Raw genomic sequence first — 17,833 nt, 5'->3', positions numbered from 1 at the left:
AACATGATGCCATCTTTGGGGGAAGAAAAGGCATAGTTCTTCAGCTGGCAGAACTCTTCTCTGCCTGGGCAGGTCCTGGGTCCATCCTGATTCCAAGACACCTTCTTCTCAGTCCCTACCAACCCCAACTGGCAAGTCCTTCTAGGTTCCTGTCTTTCCCAGTATGTGAGATGACCCACTGTAGTTCCTTAGCGTCAAATACCCTTGGGGTCAGCGTGCACCCAGCTCTGAGCCAAAGGTCTGCACTATCACAATGCCTGCTACCCAGTTAGGCAGCTCCAGCCCCATACAACTGCCAAGAGAAAACACTGTGGTCCTGAGTTTCTAGCCACAGAGAACTATTTAATGTTTAATTGTTTTCTTATTTTTTAAGATTCTTATTTTCAGAAACTGTCTCGTATAGTCCAGTCTAGGCTCCAGCTCCAACTATGTAACTGAAACTGACATTGCCTCCTGATTCTCCTAAAACACACACACACATACACACACACCCCCCAAGTGCTGGCATCACAGGTGTGTGCCACCATACCCAGCTTGGAATTTAAGTAAAATTAAAAACCCAAAGCCTCCAATGTGCTAATCATATTTCAGGCCTTTTCTCCACCATAAATACATGTAAAAGATTTCACATTTCCTGCATGCCTTTACAGTCAAGCTCTCCCTCTATCCCCTCCCGCAAAACCCCGCTAACCAATGATCTGACAGCTCGTTTTAAAATTCTGCCTCCAGCCAGTTGTGGTGGTGCACATCTTTAATACCAGCATCTGGACGCGGAGGCAGGCAGATCTTTGAGAGTTTAAGGCCAGCCTGGTCTACAAAATGAGTTCCAGGACAGCTAGGGCTATTACACAGAAAAACGTTGTCTCCAATCAATCAATAAACAAATAGATTAGATAGGTAGATACATAGATAGATACATAGGTAGATGATAGATAGATAGATAGATAGATAGACAGACAGACAGACAGACAGACAGATAGATAGATAGAATAAAGAAAATTCTGACTTCTTGCCTGGGAAATCTCATTTAAGCAGGTGTCTATGGTAAGGCTGGGAATCAACCCAACTGGGGTCCAAGAATTTTCCTCAGGTGATTCTGGTGCTCTGCCAGGCTGGGAACCTCTGCGTTAATTGCCTCATCTAAGTTTAATGAGCTGCAAAGTGCCCTCTGGTCTCTCCCCTTTTCCCCACCAGGTACTTTGTTGCATGTGGCACAAGTCCCATTTCATTTGAATGCTTGGAGGACAGGGCAAGTGCAACTGGAGGGGGTGAGGGCACAGAGTCTGGAGCTCTGGTTTCTAGGGGAACATCTCTCCAAGTCACACCTCCTCTGTCCCATCTTAATCCCTTCCAGACTCTTTTGCAAGGGAATTCTCATCTGGAAAACAAGGAAGCTTATTACAATCACCTAGCTGCCTCTAGCTGAGAGTGACAATGGTGGAGATGCTATGTTCAAAGGCACAAGACAGCCCAATGAAGGTCTAGTGGCTTACATACAACATCCCACAGATTTCATCTGCCAGAATTCTCCTCACCCCTGCTGTTCACTTGCTGGATGCAGATGATCAGGCCTCAGATTACAATGAAACTTCAGACTTCCTTTAAAACAGTAATAATGGAAACATAGTTTCCTCCTAACTTCATGATTCCAAGGGCTATAGGTACCAATTTCCATCTTAAAAGGGGAATTCAGAAGAGCCAGCACCTCTGCTCAGAGTGAGGCATGGCTTGGAACTCTAGCACTCTGAAGGAGAGCCCCAGAAGCAGGCGAGTTGCCACAAATTCCAACCAAGCTTGATCTGTGATCTACATTTCTAAGTCAGCCAGGCCTTCATTGGGTAACTCTACCTCAAAAGAAAGGAAGAGAGAAAAGGGGAAGAAGGAAGGAGGTGAGGATGGGAGGGAAGAGGAGAGGAAGAAAGAAAGTAGGTTCTGGCCAGGTAGAAGCAATCACAAGGCCCGAGTACAACGGAGCTTCTTCAGTCAGGACTCCTGGAAAACGCTAAAATCTTAAGATGATCAAAGAGAAGACATCGGTCAATAGGGGACAAAAAATACTATTCATTTAATATCCCGTGTTTATTTAGCCCCACCAAGCTGAAGAGGGAAGACTGTTTGCAAGGGGAGAATGCCTGCTTAATCAGCTAAAAATGCATTCATTACCATGCTATTCACTGTGGCTTTCCTGAAATCAGACACTTTTGCCCCCAGACCATAAGATTGAAGGGAACTGAAATGAAAATATTTCCTGTCCAGTGCTTGCCAGTTTCTAGCCCCAGAGTGATATAACAGATGACATCCAGTACAATAAATGCTTTTATTAACCATAAATTTGAGACTGCTTTAGGGATTTGAAGTGTTGGGTTTCATGCTGAAAAAATGTAATGTTATCCACAGACCATCCGCAAGCAACAAAAACAGAGGTGCAGGTTAGGCTGCTTTGATCAAATTATGGCATGAAAACGAAAAGGTCTTTTGCATGTAAAATAGTAGTTGCATTCAGAGTCTGTCTTCAAGGAGCACCACGAGAGCTTAATCATATGTCTGCAAGAATCTGGGGCAAATCGTCCCATGTGCAGATTTATGAAGCCACCGGGCTCTGTGAAGCAGAAAGCGAAGCAAAAGGCATCAAAAAGCTCCAACACGAAGACGCTGCTGCTCAGTGCTAGATAACTCTCTTTCGTGTTGGGATGCTGGGCTGCTTAAGGGCCTGCTATCTACTCAGGGCTACCACCACTAGAAGTCTCTCCAGAAATCACTCCCAGCCGCTCCCAATCAAAACCCACTGATCTGAATCAAACTCGTGTCTTGTAGCAAATGTTGCCTGAGTTTTCTTCATCTAGAGAAAACATGGACCCTTGGGCATGGCCTCAGCTCTCTGACCTCAACACAAAAACAGTTAATACTGAAATCAAAGCACCCTGCACTCTGGACCTACCAAACCAAACCTGAGGTGGTGTAACCATGGAAACAGGAAGTCTCTCCTGGGACCAGAACAAACTAGGCCCAACAAAGTCAAGCTAAGCTGCTGCCCCGCCTGAGTGCCCCTCGCATGGCCTTTGTGTTGCTGTACATTCCAGCATCGGGGTCCTGGGCGGCCCACAGGACCACGCTTGTACTCCATCCTTGTCAGCATCCGAATAGCCGCTGCTTTCTGGCCTTTCACTGTCAGGCCACTGAGAAGACTGAAGACCTGGTGCCAGAAAAGGAAAGTGAAAAGCAAAGTTGAACCTCTGAGGTCCATTCTCTGGATAGTGAATGTCCCACTATTACATCTCCACATGACATTTCATGGCCAGCAGGGGAGGAGGCCCAGTCCTGCAAGCTGAACAAACGCCAGGCACACAGGCCTCCCTGCGCCCTCACAGTCCCCCTGGACTTATGAATAAAAGATGGGGGTTTTGTCTGTCGTTTCCCTGGTACCCTGTAAGAATAACAACTTGTCGCTTTTTGACGTTTTAACTTACTTTGAAAAATTACCAATATTAACTTTACAGGTCTTGGCCCTTAAGTCTGTGAGGTACAAACACCAGCAAGAAAAGCCATGTAATTAGGCAGGAGATAGTAATTCAAGTTACACTAAAGGAACTGTGTGAAGGAGACTCTAATAACTCAGGCAAAAGCATTCACGGCACTCAAAAAAGCTGGAAACTGACTCTGAGGATGTGTTTTGAGTGAACTGGGCTTGCTGGAAACAGAGTTCAGTGTTTTCTTAGCACAAAGAAATGGCAGAATTTCGGTGTGAAGAAGCACTCAGCCGTGAACTTGCTGGAGCCAAATAGAGGTATTCAAGAGTTGTTCCCAGTCTCAGAAGGCAACATCTACCACCATTCCCAACAAGCCCCAGTGACTGACAGAAACCTAGTGTGCTGAGAAAGAGTTCGGATACTTTCCAGAGAGCACAAGAAAGCGTTTGTTACAGGAGAGCTCAGGACACCCTCTACTTCCTTTAGACCTTCAATAAAGTAAAACAGAAGCCCTAACGGAAAAGACCACATATTTCAAAAAGACAATGAAAACCCTAACTGCTAGAAAGGCTTCTAACTGTAACAATTCTTATTTACAAACAAATAATTTCTGCTTATGCTTGAGAAAGCTCCCGTATCTGTTAACAGTTGGTATCTATAAACGAAGGCTGGAAAGACGACTCGGGGCCTTGATCATGAGAACAGGAGGAACCTTTTTTTACACTAAAAGTGTCAAAAACAGCCCAAGCCAATGAGTGACCCCTCGAGGTCCAGTGACAAAAGTACCCACTTCCCTACTCTGCCCCACCTCCCCAGAGTTGATTTCAGAATACTAAACAGAGAAGAAAGAACACAACAGTGCCCCCCTCTCAACCCCACATACAAGTGGCTGGCTGCAGATGCCTACAGATTTATCATCAAAATGGAAAATAATTTAACTAAAGGTGGTGGCACACACCTTTAATCCCAACACTTGGGAGGCAGAGGCAGATGGATCGCTAAATTTAAGACCAGCCTGGTCTACATATTGAGTTCCAGGATGGCCAGGGTTGCACAGAGAATCCCTGTCTTGAAAAACAAACAAAGCAAAAGAAAAGAAAGGAAAGAAAGAAAAGGAAAAGAATTTAATGTTAATGCAGACAACACCAAATGAATACTTGTATGCTTTTAAACAAAAACACAAACTGGTTTATCATTCCCTTTGCTGGGGGTAGTATGTATATAACACACAATTAAGATATTGTTTCTGCTTTTATTTGCTTTTTACATTATTTTTGTCAAGATTTCTCTGTGTGGTTCAGGCTGGCCTTGAACTTTCCATCCTCCTGCCTAAGGCTCTCTACTTCCAGGATTACAGGCATATTATGGTACTTTACCTGTCAGCTTTTAAAAGTCATAGGTCACTTGCACATCCTCTGCCTTTCCTAAAGCTCCCCAAACATTTCTCTCTCTCTTATCAGAATTCCTACTAAGTTTAAAAATGTTTTAGAGCTCTTTAACATCCGCTCCCCACCTTCTGCCCAAACTCCCCTGCATCCTCCAGTCTGTCCCTTTTAAGTAGGATAAAAGCCAAGGATTACACTAGACCTGGCCAACTTGAAAAACTATGCACTTAACCACTAAGAAAAAGACAGCTCAGGGGACAGACCGGAAATGCACTCAAGTGAAAAGCGGTGGGGAGTGGAATTCCAGTCTCTCAATGACTTCAAAACCCAAGGGGTGAACAATGAGGCTGAGCATCTAGGGCAGCAAGGAGGGGTCTGGGCAGTGAGCCCCACTGGGCAGTGCACTGGGAACCCACAGCCACGAAGCAGTCTTTGGCTAGCACAACCAGATGTTGGGTTTTCTTTCTTCTTACTTAATTTTGGTAAAACTCCATGACCTCTTTCTCAAATTAAAAGGCAATGTGTTTTTTTTCTTTCTCTTTCTCTTTTTCTTTTTTCCCAAACCACAGGAGCTATCTTTAGCGAGGCCTTCTAAGGATTTCATTAATTCATAGCCAGCCAACCAGGACTTTTCCCACAGTCTCCCACAAAAAGCCCGGGAAGTCACTGATTGCTTGGCTGGATCTGAATATGAGCAGAGGTAAGATCAGAAATATCTAGTTCCTCCCACAGGGAAGTGAGGCATGAAAATCAAAGCTCACAAAAACTCATTACCACAGCTGGCCAGCAAATCCCTTCCCCGGCCCGAAAGGCAAGGAGCACCTCTGATGTTCACGGGCCATCACGTGACCTCAGAAAAATGAGCCACATTCACAGGAGGGGGACGATCAATGACAAAATGAGATCTGTACCTCTTTTATAAAGAACAGATTCAGGAGCGAGAGCCACTACTAAGGTGCAAAAAAAAAAAAAAAAAAAAAAAAAAAAAGAGAGATTAGTTGGTGCTCGGCAGTAATGTTTTACATTTTTCTCATCCTTGGCACAGGGAATAAGGCACAGTCCCAACACTCCTTTTCTCAAAAGCATCAGGCACCACAAGATGTGGCTCTCCTGTAACAACACCCCCTACTCAAGTCCAGGCTTGGTGGTGTACAGCTGTACTATCAGGCCTCAAGTCTGGAGGCTTGAATTTTGAGACATCCCAGCCTACTACTTAGTGAGTTACAGGCTAGCCTAGGCTGCAAACATGACGTGGCTGCATTCTCACTAATCTGGAGGGCAGAGACGAGGTTGGTTTGACTTTATCAAATACAGGCTAAAAGGTAAAATCTACATCCAGAGAAGCTCCGTGGAGAAAGATGAGCCTCCTCTAAAGCTGGGGAAACTGAGTCAGAACAAGATGCCAGAGTCGCTTCCAAGGTGGCCTGCAAGCAGGGCCTCAGCTACTCTCGTCATTAAACTGCTTTGCAAGGGTCACCACAGCCTGAGGAGCGGCGGATCTGTTTCTCTGAAATTAGCAGGATGGTGCAGAAGGGGCAAAGGCTCAGCACCGCAGGCTCAGAAACCATCCCTGGCATAAGACCATGTTCCACTTTTGGGGGACAGACTCTGGCATTATGGTACAACATAATAACACTTGGGGTTTTTTAGGGTTTTTAGGCAGAGAAGTCTCTGCCTAACAAACAAACAAACCAGAAGGAAGAGGGGGGAAGGAGGAGGAAAAGGAGAAGGAGGAGGAAGAAGAGGAGGAGGAAGAAGAGGAGGAGGAAAAGGAGGAGGAGGAGGAGAACAACAACTCCTGCCTCCAAACATGTCTTTAGGATACTGAGCAGTTACAATAAACTCTAATCAGGAGAATGTCAGTGCCCCACCCACAGCAAATGTGGATACCCCAGAAGGAGGCCATAAACTGTCACCCAGCAGGGAATGCAACTGACCGATCCTACATTTGGCCTTCACTGTACTGCAAAGGGGGTAGGGGTGGGGGCAGAAACCAGAAATCACCTGGATGGAATAAAATCCCAGAGCAAAGTTTTTAAACCATATGGTCCATCTTAAGAAAATGCACCTTTCACTCAAAGAAAGCCACCCATCCACCCCCACCCCCACCGGGCTCCTTCCCATCAACCCTCCTACTTCTGAACAGAGCAGGCCAGCTCAGAGAAGAAATCGGGGCCACAGCCAGAGTTCATTCAACACAGAGGAAAATCTACAAAATAGGCAAAACAGAACCCTTGGAAAAATTCTCTTTAGGTTTTAAGAATATAAAGTGTGCAAGTGAGCGTGCACCTGTACCAAGCAAGACCTCCACCACTGAACCACCCTACCCTCTGTCATTTCTTTTTAGCTGGGGGTGGGTGGGAGTTGTATTTAAAGCTGAATCATTCAAGATTTCCAAAAGGTTCATTAAAAGATTTGTTTAATAGGATATGTAAATATTCGTTTAAACATTTTAATTAATGATATCTATCAATTTCCATTCCCTTTTCAAAGCTGATATACTTCAATATTTCATGGCTTCTCTAGTAACTTCAGTGTTAATAGTTTTAATGCAAAGCCTCGTGCTAATTAATGTCTTTTAGATCAGATTGAGCACGGTGAAAGGCACAACCTGGTTCTACTGCATTAAACTTCCAACAATAACCACCACTCCCCCTGTAAAGCTGTGCCTAACTCTGACATTTAGCACTGGGCTCACTCTAAAAGAGATGCTCTGTAAACATGCACAGTTGCCGCAGTTTTCATTTACACTATTAAACCAGAAAATTTATAGGCCAACCTCCATGTCATGTGCATTCACATCACATCTTCATTTTGTCATCTACTCTGCGTTTTGTTAAGGACAGATGGTACCTATTAAGTCCCCCCTTTTAAATGTTGTAGCCTTAATTAGCTATATTCACCTTCCCCCAACATTTCCAAACAAGGAAGCAAAGAAAAGGGAAGCCCTTTTTAAATGGAGACTTTGAACAATGGAGTTGTAAATGCTGAAACAGTAATCTTTGCTAGAGTGACTGTTGTTGGTCAGACACTCCCCAGAAGCAGGATCCAGCCAGTTTCCATTCTTGCTCTTTATTACAATTTTTAAGTTGTTCCATTTTTAGTTTCCTGACTTGTGTTATTAATTAAACCTTCTTCAAGATAATGCTTGAAAAAGAACTAGATGGGCTGGAGATGGGCTGGAGATGGGCTCAGCGGTTAAGAGTACTGACTGCTCTTCCAGGTCCTGAGTTCAATTCCCAGCAACCACATGGTGGCTCACAACCATCTATAATGGGATCAGATGTCCTCTTCTGGTGTGCCTGAAGACAGGTACAGTGTACTCACATAAATAAAGTAAATAAATCTTTAAAAAAAAAAAAAAAGAAGAAGAAGAAAGAAAAAAGAAAAAGAACTAGAGTGTCTCTCTAGAGATCTTCAAGGTATCATTCAAACTGCAAACTTCTCTCCTGGATTTCTGCACATGGGAGACCATGTGTAAACTGTGTGTAGACAAGTACACACAGTGGCAGAGTGACTAGCACAGTGTGACCAGACACTGTGCCCTTCTTAAGCATAATTAAGAAAATCTGCTGAGGGCTGGAGAGATGGCTCAGCGGTTAAGAGCACTGGCTGCTCTTCTAGACCTACCTGGGTTTAATCCCCAACACCCACCTGGAGTTTACAACTATATGTAACTCCAGAGGGTCAGACACCCTCACACAGACACACATGTAGGCAAAACACCAATGCACATAGAATAAAAATAAATAATTATTAAAAAAAAAAAACAACTGACCAAGTGTTTTAAAAGTCTGTTGATTGACATTCGTTAACTAGCCATACAGAGATAAAAAGACACTCCAATTTTAACTTCTAATGTGGGTTTCCCGAATTTTAAAAGGATTCACTTATGCGCTTGGGACTTTAAGTATGAATTATGTCTATGGCTAAATTTTGAGAGGAACAAGGAACTACCTAGTAGAGTCCTAGACTTGCCCTAGCCATAATCAGCAGTGAGACTATTTGTTTCACTTGGATCCATCTAGGGCTGGTGTCTTTTCAATCAGCTGGTGGCCCCTGCCGGGTTCTGAGTAGCAGAGGGGAAGTGGCCTGTGTTTAAACAGAGGAAATACCAAGGCATTTTAACAGAGCAAATAGTCTCTTCACTTCCCACCAGGAGGAGCTTCAAAGGCCTGGGCCCAGAGGAGACAATGTGCTGTAGGGCCATCAGTCACCTAATCCTGTGTCAGGACCATTCAGAGCTTCCTGCCAGCCAAAGATAAACATGGCCCTAAAGGACAGTGAATGCCTCCCACCGGCTGGGCAAGTCTGGCCCCCCTTGGAAGCAGAGATAGCTCCAGACTCGCTGAAAGCCGTGACAGTCCACATCTGGGGAAGGCAAAATGGGAAAAGTGCAGATGCCAGAGCAGCAGGAGAGAAGTCTATCGGGACTGTACAGAGTCTGGTAAGCTGCCATATGTACCTGAGCTACCCCCAGACCCCAGACCTATACTCTTACAAGTGGCAGGTGGGGCCCCAGCTTCCAGAAGCCTGAAAAGCCATCCATCACTGGCAGGCACAAGAAGCCGTCGGGAATGAAAGAGGACAATAAAATTGTTGATGGAGTGGCCCCAACAGCAGCAGACATCTGCTGGGCGTGGGGGCACGGGCGGGGGTAGGGAGGCGCGGCTGGGGCACCGTGAGTGAAAAGTTCAGGGACAGATGAGGGAAAGGGGGCTTGAAAAGCAAAAAAACACCCAACACATTTTAAGCCAAATGAAGCATGAAAAATACTCAACTTAAAGCCTGAAGAAAGCATGAGCGGCTCTTTCCTTTGTAGGGAGGCTGTCAGGTCCGAACTGCCGAGACAGAGTCGGATCCTGCTCTACTCCCTCCTCAGACAGTTTTCCAGACAAACCCAGCTGTTTGGAGAGGACCCCAGTGGAAGTGTCATGTGCTCTTCTCTCCCAGGCCTCCTCTCTAAGCCTTAGACCAGAGGACCCCACCCAAGCCAGGATGCTCTGCCTAACTAGCTCCCCAGAAACACAACCCCGGACTCTCCAAACAGCCTCACTACAGGTAGTTCTGACAAAGTTGCTGCATGTCTAGGTCCAGTGAAATGATTTAAAGCCAACGTGACTAGCTTTAAATATTTAGGAAAGTATTTTCCCTTCCTCTTCTAACTTCGGAGACCTTGTCACTACAGCGATGTGTCAGCCATTGAGACAGCACCAGAATCATCTTACCCTATGACTTTGTGCCAATGCTAACTCCTGGGCTCTACCATACTCTCATTTAGGTACCATTAACCTCGAACCTTCATTCCAACAGGTACCTAAGGCAATTTTGATACCAGAAGCTTCTAGATATATCTTTGAGAAACCACCTTTGGAAAGAAACAATGCTCCAAACAGTACTTGCTGGCTGAATCGCTGAGTTGGTAATTAAGGCAGTGGTCCAGGGTACTTCAGGAGCTACAGGGCTAGATGGGTGAGGTTGGAGAGAGTGGAAGAAAACAAAGGCCAGGCAGGCTCCTAATTAACTAGCCAAACAGGCAGGAAGAAAGCACTGCACTTCTCTCCGAAAGGCTCTAAAGGAAATGTGTCAACCCAAAACCAGAATAATTTTTAACTAAGAATTCTGTAAGGGACACCAGAGCATCTGTGATGTGGTCCACCACAGAACAAGCAGACCTGATATGGGGCTTAGGAGCCATGAACTGCAAGTGAATGAAAACGCATCCAATTCGGAATCAAATAAACATGCCTGGGCTCTCGGCCAGGGAGAATTCTTGGACTGGACTTTTATCAGGGACCTAAATTTTAACCAGCTGGAACCCTCACTCCACCCCACCCCATACACACACCCCAATACCATCCTATTCTTTTCTACCTTTGGAGATGAAGTATTTGCCTTAAATGGAAAACTTGTACTTCATTGTAAAGACGGTGCCAGCATAGTTTCCGAATTGCTGAAGACACTCTTTATGGGGAAGATGTTTAGAAATGGTAGCTCAGACACAATAGACCAGGAACTATGTACCCTACTACCTAGGGTAGGAGACAAGTAACAGCTCACAGGAAAAGCTACTAAACAGGGATTTGTGAAAATGGATTTTTTAGGTTTTTGGTTTGTTTATTTGTTCACTTGCCTGCTTGCTTTTAAAGATAGGATGTCATTATGTAATAATTCATATTAGCCCAGAACTCACCATATGGCCTCCAAGCTGGCCTTGAACTCTTGATCCTCCTGCTCTGCCTCCCAAGTGTTTAGGGGTATGGACCAATAAGCGTGGCTTTGGAATTCCTTCTTAGCAAGACAGTGGGGGAAGTTTGGGAACCTCTCTGCACAAGGCATTGACAAATTAAGGCATGAAGTTACCCATCACAGACAGAACAAATTTGCAATCAAAAAGTAAGAGTTGGGGTTAGAGAGAAGATTCAAGGGGTACAAGCACTTTCTGTGCAGGCAAGAAGACCTGATCTCCAATCCCTACCACCCCCCAAAAAGAGTCAAACATGGCCACCCATACTTGTGTGGCTATGCCTCCAACACCGTGAGTGATTGTGGAAGGCAGAAACAGGAGGATCATGGGCACTTGCTGGTTGTCAGCCTAGACCCAGGATCAGTGAGAGACCTTGTGTGTTGGGAGTAAAACAAAGTAATAGAACAGGTCACCTGACATCCCCCGACCTCTGCATGAGTGCACACCTGCACAACCCAACCCAGTAAATCAATGAAATAAAACACACATATTAGAAAAAAAAAAAAAAATCAAGGTAATGGGAAAGAATCCAGCCAGTGTCAATGTGCGATATTTATCATTCAAAGCACAACTTCACCCGGCAAAGACTATGAGGCTTTTTTTTTTCTTTAAGTAGTTGAGGAAGTGTGCCCACAGCTCATTTCTAAAACACTGAGCTGTGTCCAAGATACTATCAGTTCCTTAATTACCCCATGAGGAATAGGGGGGTTGTGAAACCTGACCACTTAAACCAGGCCAGCTCATGGCCCTGAGAGCAGCTCTCCTGGGAAAATATCCTGTCCTCCAGTGGCCTGGCTTTCTCCATGTCCCATGGAGACTAAGGGAGCGTTCACCCATTTGTTCTCCAGCATCCAGGCCCTGCCTCTTCTCCAGGCTTCAAGGTGCAAGGTTTTCTAGGAGAAACTCAGACCCCAGGATACCCACTTCTGTTCATATCACATATATAACTTACCTTCACTCTTGTTTGTTTGAGGTAGGATACAATGTGTGTACCCTTGGTTGGCCTGGAACTCGATATGTAGGACAAGATGGCCTTGAACTCACAGAGATCAGCCTACCTCTGAGTGCTGGTACTAAAGGCTATAAGCCTTCTTACCCTCTAGCAATGGAGAATGACCCGACCCTGGAGGATGCTGGCAAGCGCTCTACCAATGGCTACAATTCTAACGCTCCCTCTCAGCCTTGACACTTCAGAGTTGAGGTCAACATCCACAGGCTGAGTACCAGACCTGGTTAGGGAGGCAGATATGACTCAGGTATCCAAGATGCTGAACACTAGTACGTTCTAGAACCCCAAGACAAAGCAAGCTCTGGGACATCTTAATTATTGAGGTGGCGACTGGGAGGGCTTCCCTCAAGAAGCCACACTGGAGCTAAGACACTAGAAAGATAAAAAGCAAGGAGATGACATTCTCCCAAGATTTAAAGGTGGCTGTAGCCAGGACCATTGCTGTCAGGGGTCACAGCCTGTGCTAAGGCCTACTACAGATACAACACAGCACTAAGAAGCCCAGTGCTAGGATCTCCTCTACTGCTGGGCACTAACCCCTGGAGACTAAACCCAGATTTCAGTCATGCCACACACATACTCTACCACTGGTGTCACCCCAACACTCACTTTACGGTTTGTTTCTTTTTGTTGTTTTGTTTTGTTTTGTTTTGTTTTTGAGATAGTCTCTTTTAAGTTGCCCAGGCTAGCCCTGACACTCATTCTTTAGGCAGGCCCAACACCATTGATCCTGCTGCCACACCCACCTGAGTAGCAGGGATTACAGCACTAGCCTTGGCTCTCTTGAGTCTTCGAATCGTTTAATATAGGATTTTACAGAAAGATTACAGAGTCTACACGTCCTCAACCAAGATTTACTGGGCTTCTGGCTTTGTGGCCACCAAGGAAACAAAACACATAAAACTGGAGAGCACCACAGTGAGGGGCCTGAATGTAAAGCCCTGTGGGAGGGCTTCCCAAAAGAGGCATCCCATGAGCTGGATGTAAAGCCAAACAGAGAGCTCCCAAGGCAGAAGAGAACCAAGCACACCCTAGCAGTGTGAAAGGAATCAGAAGCTGGGTAACAGGGAGGGAGGGAGGGACATAAAAGATGGTTGTGAAAGGAGGAGGGGAAGCAGGGACTATTCTCACAGGTAGGTACCAAGCAGGCAATTACAGAAGGAACCAAGCCACGGAAAAGCTCCTGGAATCCAGAATAAGGCCCAGAACAGCCCAGGCTCAGCCAGGAAGGGGATGATGACCCAAGGAAAGGACTGTAGGCACGGAGCAGGATCACTCCCAAGAGGACAGAAAGTCAGTGGCCCTGATGGACCACATCATGGCGTCGGTTGGGGGTGGGGTGGGGGTGTCATATCCAGGGATACATTCCTAACGACCACAAACACTCCTTTGGCTTCTTCAGAGACCACTAGAGACCACTGTAGACCAATATTAAAACTTTACAAGTGGTATGTATTCTAGGCTATCACAGGAAAGCAGGAACTGCCGATAAGCAGTCCAGATCTGAAACCTTCTATAAATTGATAGGTTAACGTTGAGATCATCGTAAAGAAATCTGGAATCTGTTAAAACTAACTGATGTTTTACTGCAATGGAACATAATAAGACATGGTGAGGCTTTACTTAGACGGGAAGAAATAACAGAGTTCACGAAGCGTAAAAGAACCATAGCTGCCTGGCTCATACCTGGTTTTCTGAACCGTGATTCCCTCTAAAAGCGAAGCAAGTAAGCCAAGTACCCCGAAGAGGTGTCATGTCCTGGGTCTTGTCTGTACTGAAACTGTTAGACTTTTTCATGGAAAAATATAACTCAACGTTGGTCTAAGCAAACTGCCCCAATGTATCCGATGTATCCCTGGGTCCTGGGGAAATCAGTAACAACACGCCCACCCCCTCTTCCTTCTCTCTAGGTAAGGTAACAAGCTCCTGGCCGCCTGAGTGTAAAGCCTGTGTGCTCACATTAGGGTGGAAGGTGTGAGTGGCCTGATTTGCAGCGCCCGCGTCTCTGTAAGAGGTTCAAAGTTCGAAAACCAGGGGACCGCACTATCTAGACATCATCAAAAGAACACTCAGCTCTGGGAAGAAGGCTTCCAAGCTCCCAGAGAAAGTATGGAAGCCACCATGGTCTCAAGTCTGGGACACCTGGCGGAGCAGACAAACTTTCGCTGTCCTTTGGTCACAAAAACAACTCAAGCTGGGACGCGGGGGTAGGGGGTAGAGCGGGGGACCATTAGCCAGACGAAAGGCTGAAATGGAAGCAGCGTTTCTCAAAAAGTTAGGAATCGGCGACTGGGTAGAAGTTGGGTGACGGCGCTGCCTAAAAGAAACAAAGCGACTGCGAGAAACGGGGGTGCATCCTTCCCTAGCACTCCAAGTTCCCTTCCCTGGCTGTCCTGAACCCTTGCAGAGCTGTGGACTGGAGGTCCAGGGCACGAACCCCACGCCGACTCCGAAGCGCACCGGTCCTGCCGACTGCCCGGAAGATCCCAATCCCAGACGTGCAGCCCCGGGGCAGAGGGCCGGGAACAAAGGGTGGGGCGCACGGCCCCCGCCTCTCCGCCCAGCCACCCGCCCTCCGGAGTCGGACCCCAGCCAGCGGCCGCGGCTCATTAACAACACAAAGCCAGGGGTCGGCGGCCCCTTTCATCCCGGGACCTGCAGACGCGCGCCCGGGGATCCAGACGCGGGATGGGCTGGAGAAGCTGAGAACCCCGTTCGTTGCTCGCAGATCCAATGTCCAGCGATCCCTCTGCCCCGGCTCGCCTGCGCGCGAGCACCTGTACGCGCGGCGCGCCCCAGGTAACGTGGAACCCGGAGAAGCCTTCGCCTTACCCTCCAACCACAGGTGTCGGCGCCCCTGGCGCGGCCTGAGCCGCCCGCGGCCACTGCTAGCTGCGAACCGTTGAGGCAGGCGTTGACAGTGAAGAAGAAGGAGCAGAGCTGCAGCCACGGGGCCATGGCCGTACGCTCGCCCAGTCGGGCCCGTCTCCGCTAAGTTGCAGCCTGCAGCTAACTCTCTAGCCCCGAGTGGGCGGTGGCAGCGGCGGCTGAGGTTGGCAACCCTCACTGAGCATGCGCTGCCCGGTTTCGCCCCGCCTCTTTCCTCCAGGTCCCGCCCTCAATCTCAATTTTCCGTCCTGGTCCTGCCCCTGTGGCCCGGCCTTTCTATTTTGGCCCCGCCCCGCTGCCGCGGAGACTCTGGCTTTAACCGGAGGTTGGCACAGCAGGAGGTTCAACACTAAGGGATTTTTTTTTTTTTTTTTAATCTAAAGGATTTGTCGAAATGACTTCTCCACGCCAAAACTTGGACCGACTCAAAGAATATAATAATAGTCATTTTTAAATTAATAATTTAATAAGCACTTGCTTTACAAATGTCAAGTTCCTTCTTGCATCCTACCAATGAAACGACAAGGAAATGTCATAATAAGGCCTCTAGGGAAATCCTGTCTCTACATTTATTCCCTGGACCTAGCTAGGACAAATTACTTGCTTCCTCCAAAGTGCTGTTCCCTGTAAGACAAAATGAAGAGCAAGATTCTTCATCCAGGGAGAGTTCTGTTAACATGTAGGAAGCAATCCATAAAGGCTACAATCACGAACTGACTTGCATAAGGTCACATAGCTAGAACTGAAAATTAGTGTTCTTCTCAGACACAAGTCAAACTTCGCTTAGGGAATGTGTGTTATCTCTGGAAAAGGAGTCAAAGAGCCTCCTTAAGAGTCCCGTAGTAGCGAAGCATACATTTACTGCTATATCTGAGCCCCAACCCTCATCTTTGCACCCTCCATCGCTACAGCAGCTTCGTCATGACTGACACCCCTTTTACTCCCACTCCTATGTACAGTACATACATCCACCCCGGTACAGATGGCTGAATTTCCCAGCTAACACTCCTCAGTAATGATCTTCAAAAAGGAAATCCACCCAGATCTTTACCCTGCCCCCCACTTCTTGTCTCTGATTGAAGGGCATAGCGAGTGGCTCATGTCTTGAATCCCAACATCCAGGGGGCAGAGGCGGGTAGGAATGTTTTGGTTTGTATGTCGCTGTTCAGACATGCCCAGGGTCGTGGTTTAAATGTGCTTGGCCCACGGAGTGGCACTATTTGGAGGTATGGCCTCGTTGGAGAAAGTGTGTCACTGTTGGGGTGGGCTTGGAAACCCTCCTCCTAGCTGCTGGTAAACTAGTCTGTTCCTGGCTTCCTTTGGACAAAGATGTAAAACTCTTAGCAAATTCCATCGACATGCCTGCCAGCATGTTGCCATGCTTCCCACCATGATGATAATGGACTGAACCTCAGAACCTGTGATCCCGCCCAATTAAATGTTGTTCTAAGAGTTGCCTTGGTCATGGTATCTCTTCACAGCAATGGAAACCCTAACTAAGACAGCTAGAGTGGGTAGGCACCTGTCCTTATCGTGGGGTCATGAGGTCCACAGAAGACTGCCCTTCCAGATGAGCCTTCCCTGAGCAGGCGGAATAAGCACACCACTTCTTGCAAGAATCTGTAAGTCAGAATTTTCTCCTCCTTCAAACTCTAGGCATTCAAAGTCCCCGTAGCAAAAGCTGTCCAGACTGAGGTGTCGTCAGGATGGATGACATGGCTTTTGGTGAAAGACTGAGAAAACCATGAGGTTATTGGCTCCTTAATCTAAATGCACTCCTGCCTAAATGTGTTCCATAACTTAGTATTAAAAATATCCCCACCTCTCTCTCTCTCTCTCTCTCTCTCTCTCTCTCTCTCTCTCTCTCTCTCAAGTTTTGTTTATTTTGAGTGCTCTAGCTGCATGTACACCTGCCAGAAGAGGGCATCAGATCCCCATTAGTTGTGAGCCACAATGTGGTTGTTGGGAATTAACCCTGGAAGAGCAGTGCTCCTCACTGCAAGTCATCTCTGCAGCCCTGTAGTGGTAATTTTGGCTGTACTGCTTTGGTTCCCAGCTGGTCACACTCCCAGCCACCCACCCAGGAGCTCTTTGGGTTCGAGAATGAAAGATACACACACACATCAGTTAATTTATGACATGCCATGACTAGCTCAAAAATTGGGCACTCCTAAATCTTCTCCTGATAGCAAATGTCCCTCTGATACTCCTGAGACTCCTAAACCTTCCCCTGCTACCCCAGGCCCAATGGGGGAAGTGGTCAGTGGCCACTTACCTGAATTCTTACATGGCTGGTCAGCTTTCTCTCCTCCAGCTCTTCCCATCCCATCCTTCTCCTCCGAGTCATGGAGATTCTCCCTCCTTTCTTTCTCCTAGTTCCTAGCCCGCACAAAGCTAAAGGTCCCACTTCAGTCTACCTGCCTAGCCATTGGCTGTTGGCTTTTTTTTTTTTTTTTTTTTTTTTTTTTTTTTTTTTTTTGAGTGTAGGCCTGGCTGTCCTGGAACTCACTCTGTAGACCAGGCTGTCCTGCCTAGCCATTGGCTGTTGGCTTTTTTTTTTTTTTTTTTTTTTTTTGGGGTTTGTTTTTTTTTTTTTTTTTTTTTGAGTGTAGGCCTGGCTGTCCTGGAACTCACTCTGTAGACCAGGCTGTCCTCGAACTCAGAAATCCACCTGCCTCTGCCTCCCAAGTGCTGGGATTAAAGGTGTGCGCCACCACCACCCAGCCTGTTGGCTCTTTATTGATCGATCAAAAAACAACTGGGGACAAGGACCTTCAGCATTTGGACATGTAGATTCCTGCTTTTTTGGGGCCAGATTAATTCAAAGCATTAGAAC

General features: G+C 46.7%; 1 protein-coding gene across 2 annotated transcripts in view; it reads right to left on the bottom strand.

Annotated features, from left to right (window-relative positions):
• Il17rd (interleukin 17 receptor D) overlaps positions 1-15,143 on the bottom strand; it is a 65,238-nt gene extending 50,095 nt beyond the window's left edge. For both annotated transcript variants that reach the window (XM_034499147.2, XM_076931297.1), the window contains exon 1: positions 14,941-15,143. In XM_034499147.2, the coding sequence (XP_034355038.1) occupies positions 14,941-15,066 (126 nt within the window). In that variant the 5' untranslated portion in view covers positions 15,067-15,143. The remainder of the gene's footprint in view (positions 1-14,940) is intronic.
• Positions 15,144-17,833: the final 2,690 nt, after the last annotated feature.

The sequence above is a fragment of the Arvicanthis niloticus genome, chromosome 3, assembly GCF_011762505.2.
Source record: "Arvicanthis niloticus isolate mArvNil1 chromosome 3, mArvNil1.pat.X, whole genome shotgun sequence".
NCBI classification, from domain to species: Eukaryota; Metazoa; Chordata; class Mammalia; order Rodentia; family Muridae; genus Arvicanthis; species Arvicanthis niloticus.
Note: the sequence above shows the minus strand (reverse complement) of the source record. Positions and strands in the feature narration are given on the sequence as shown.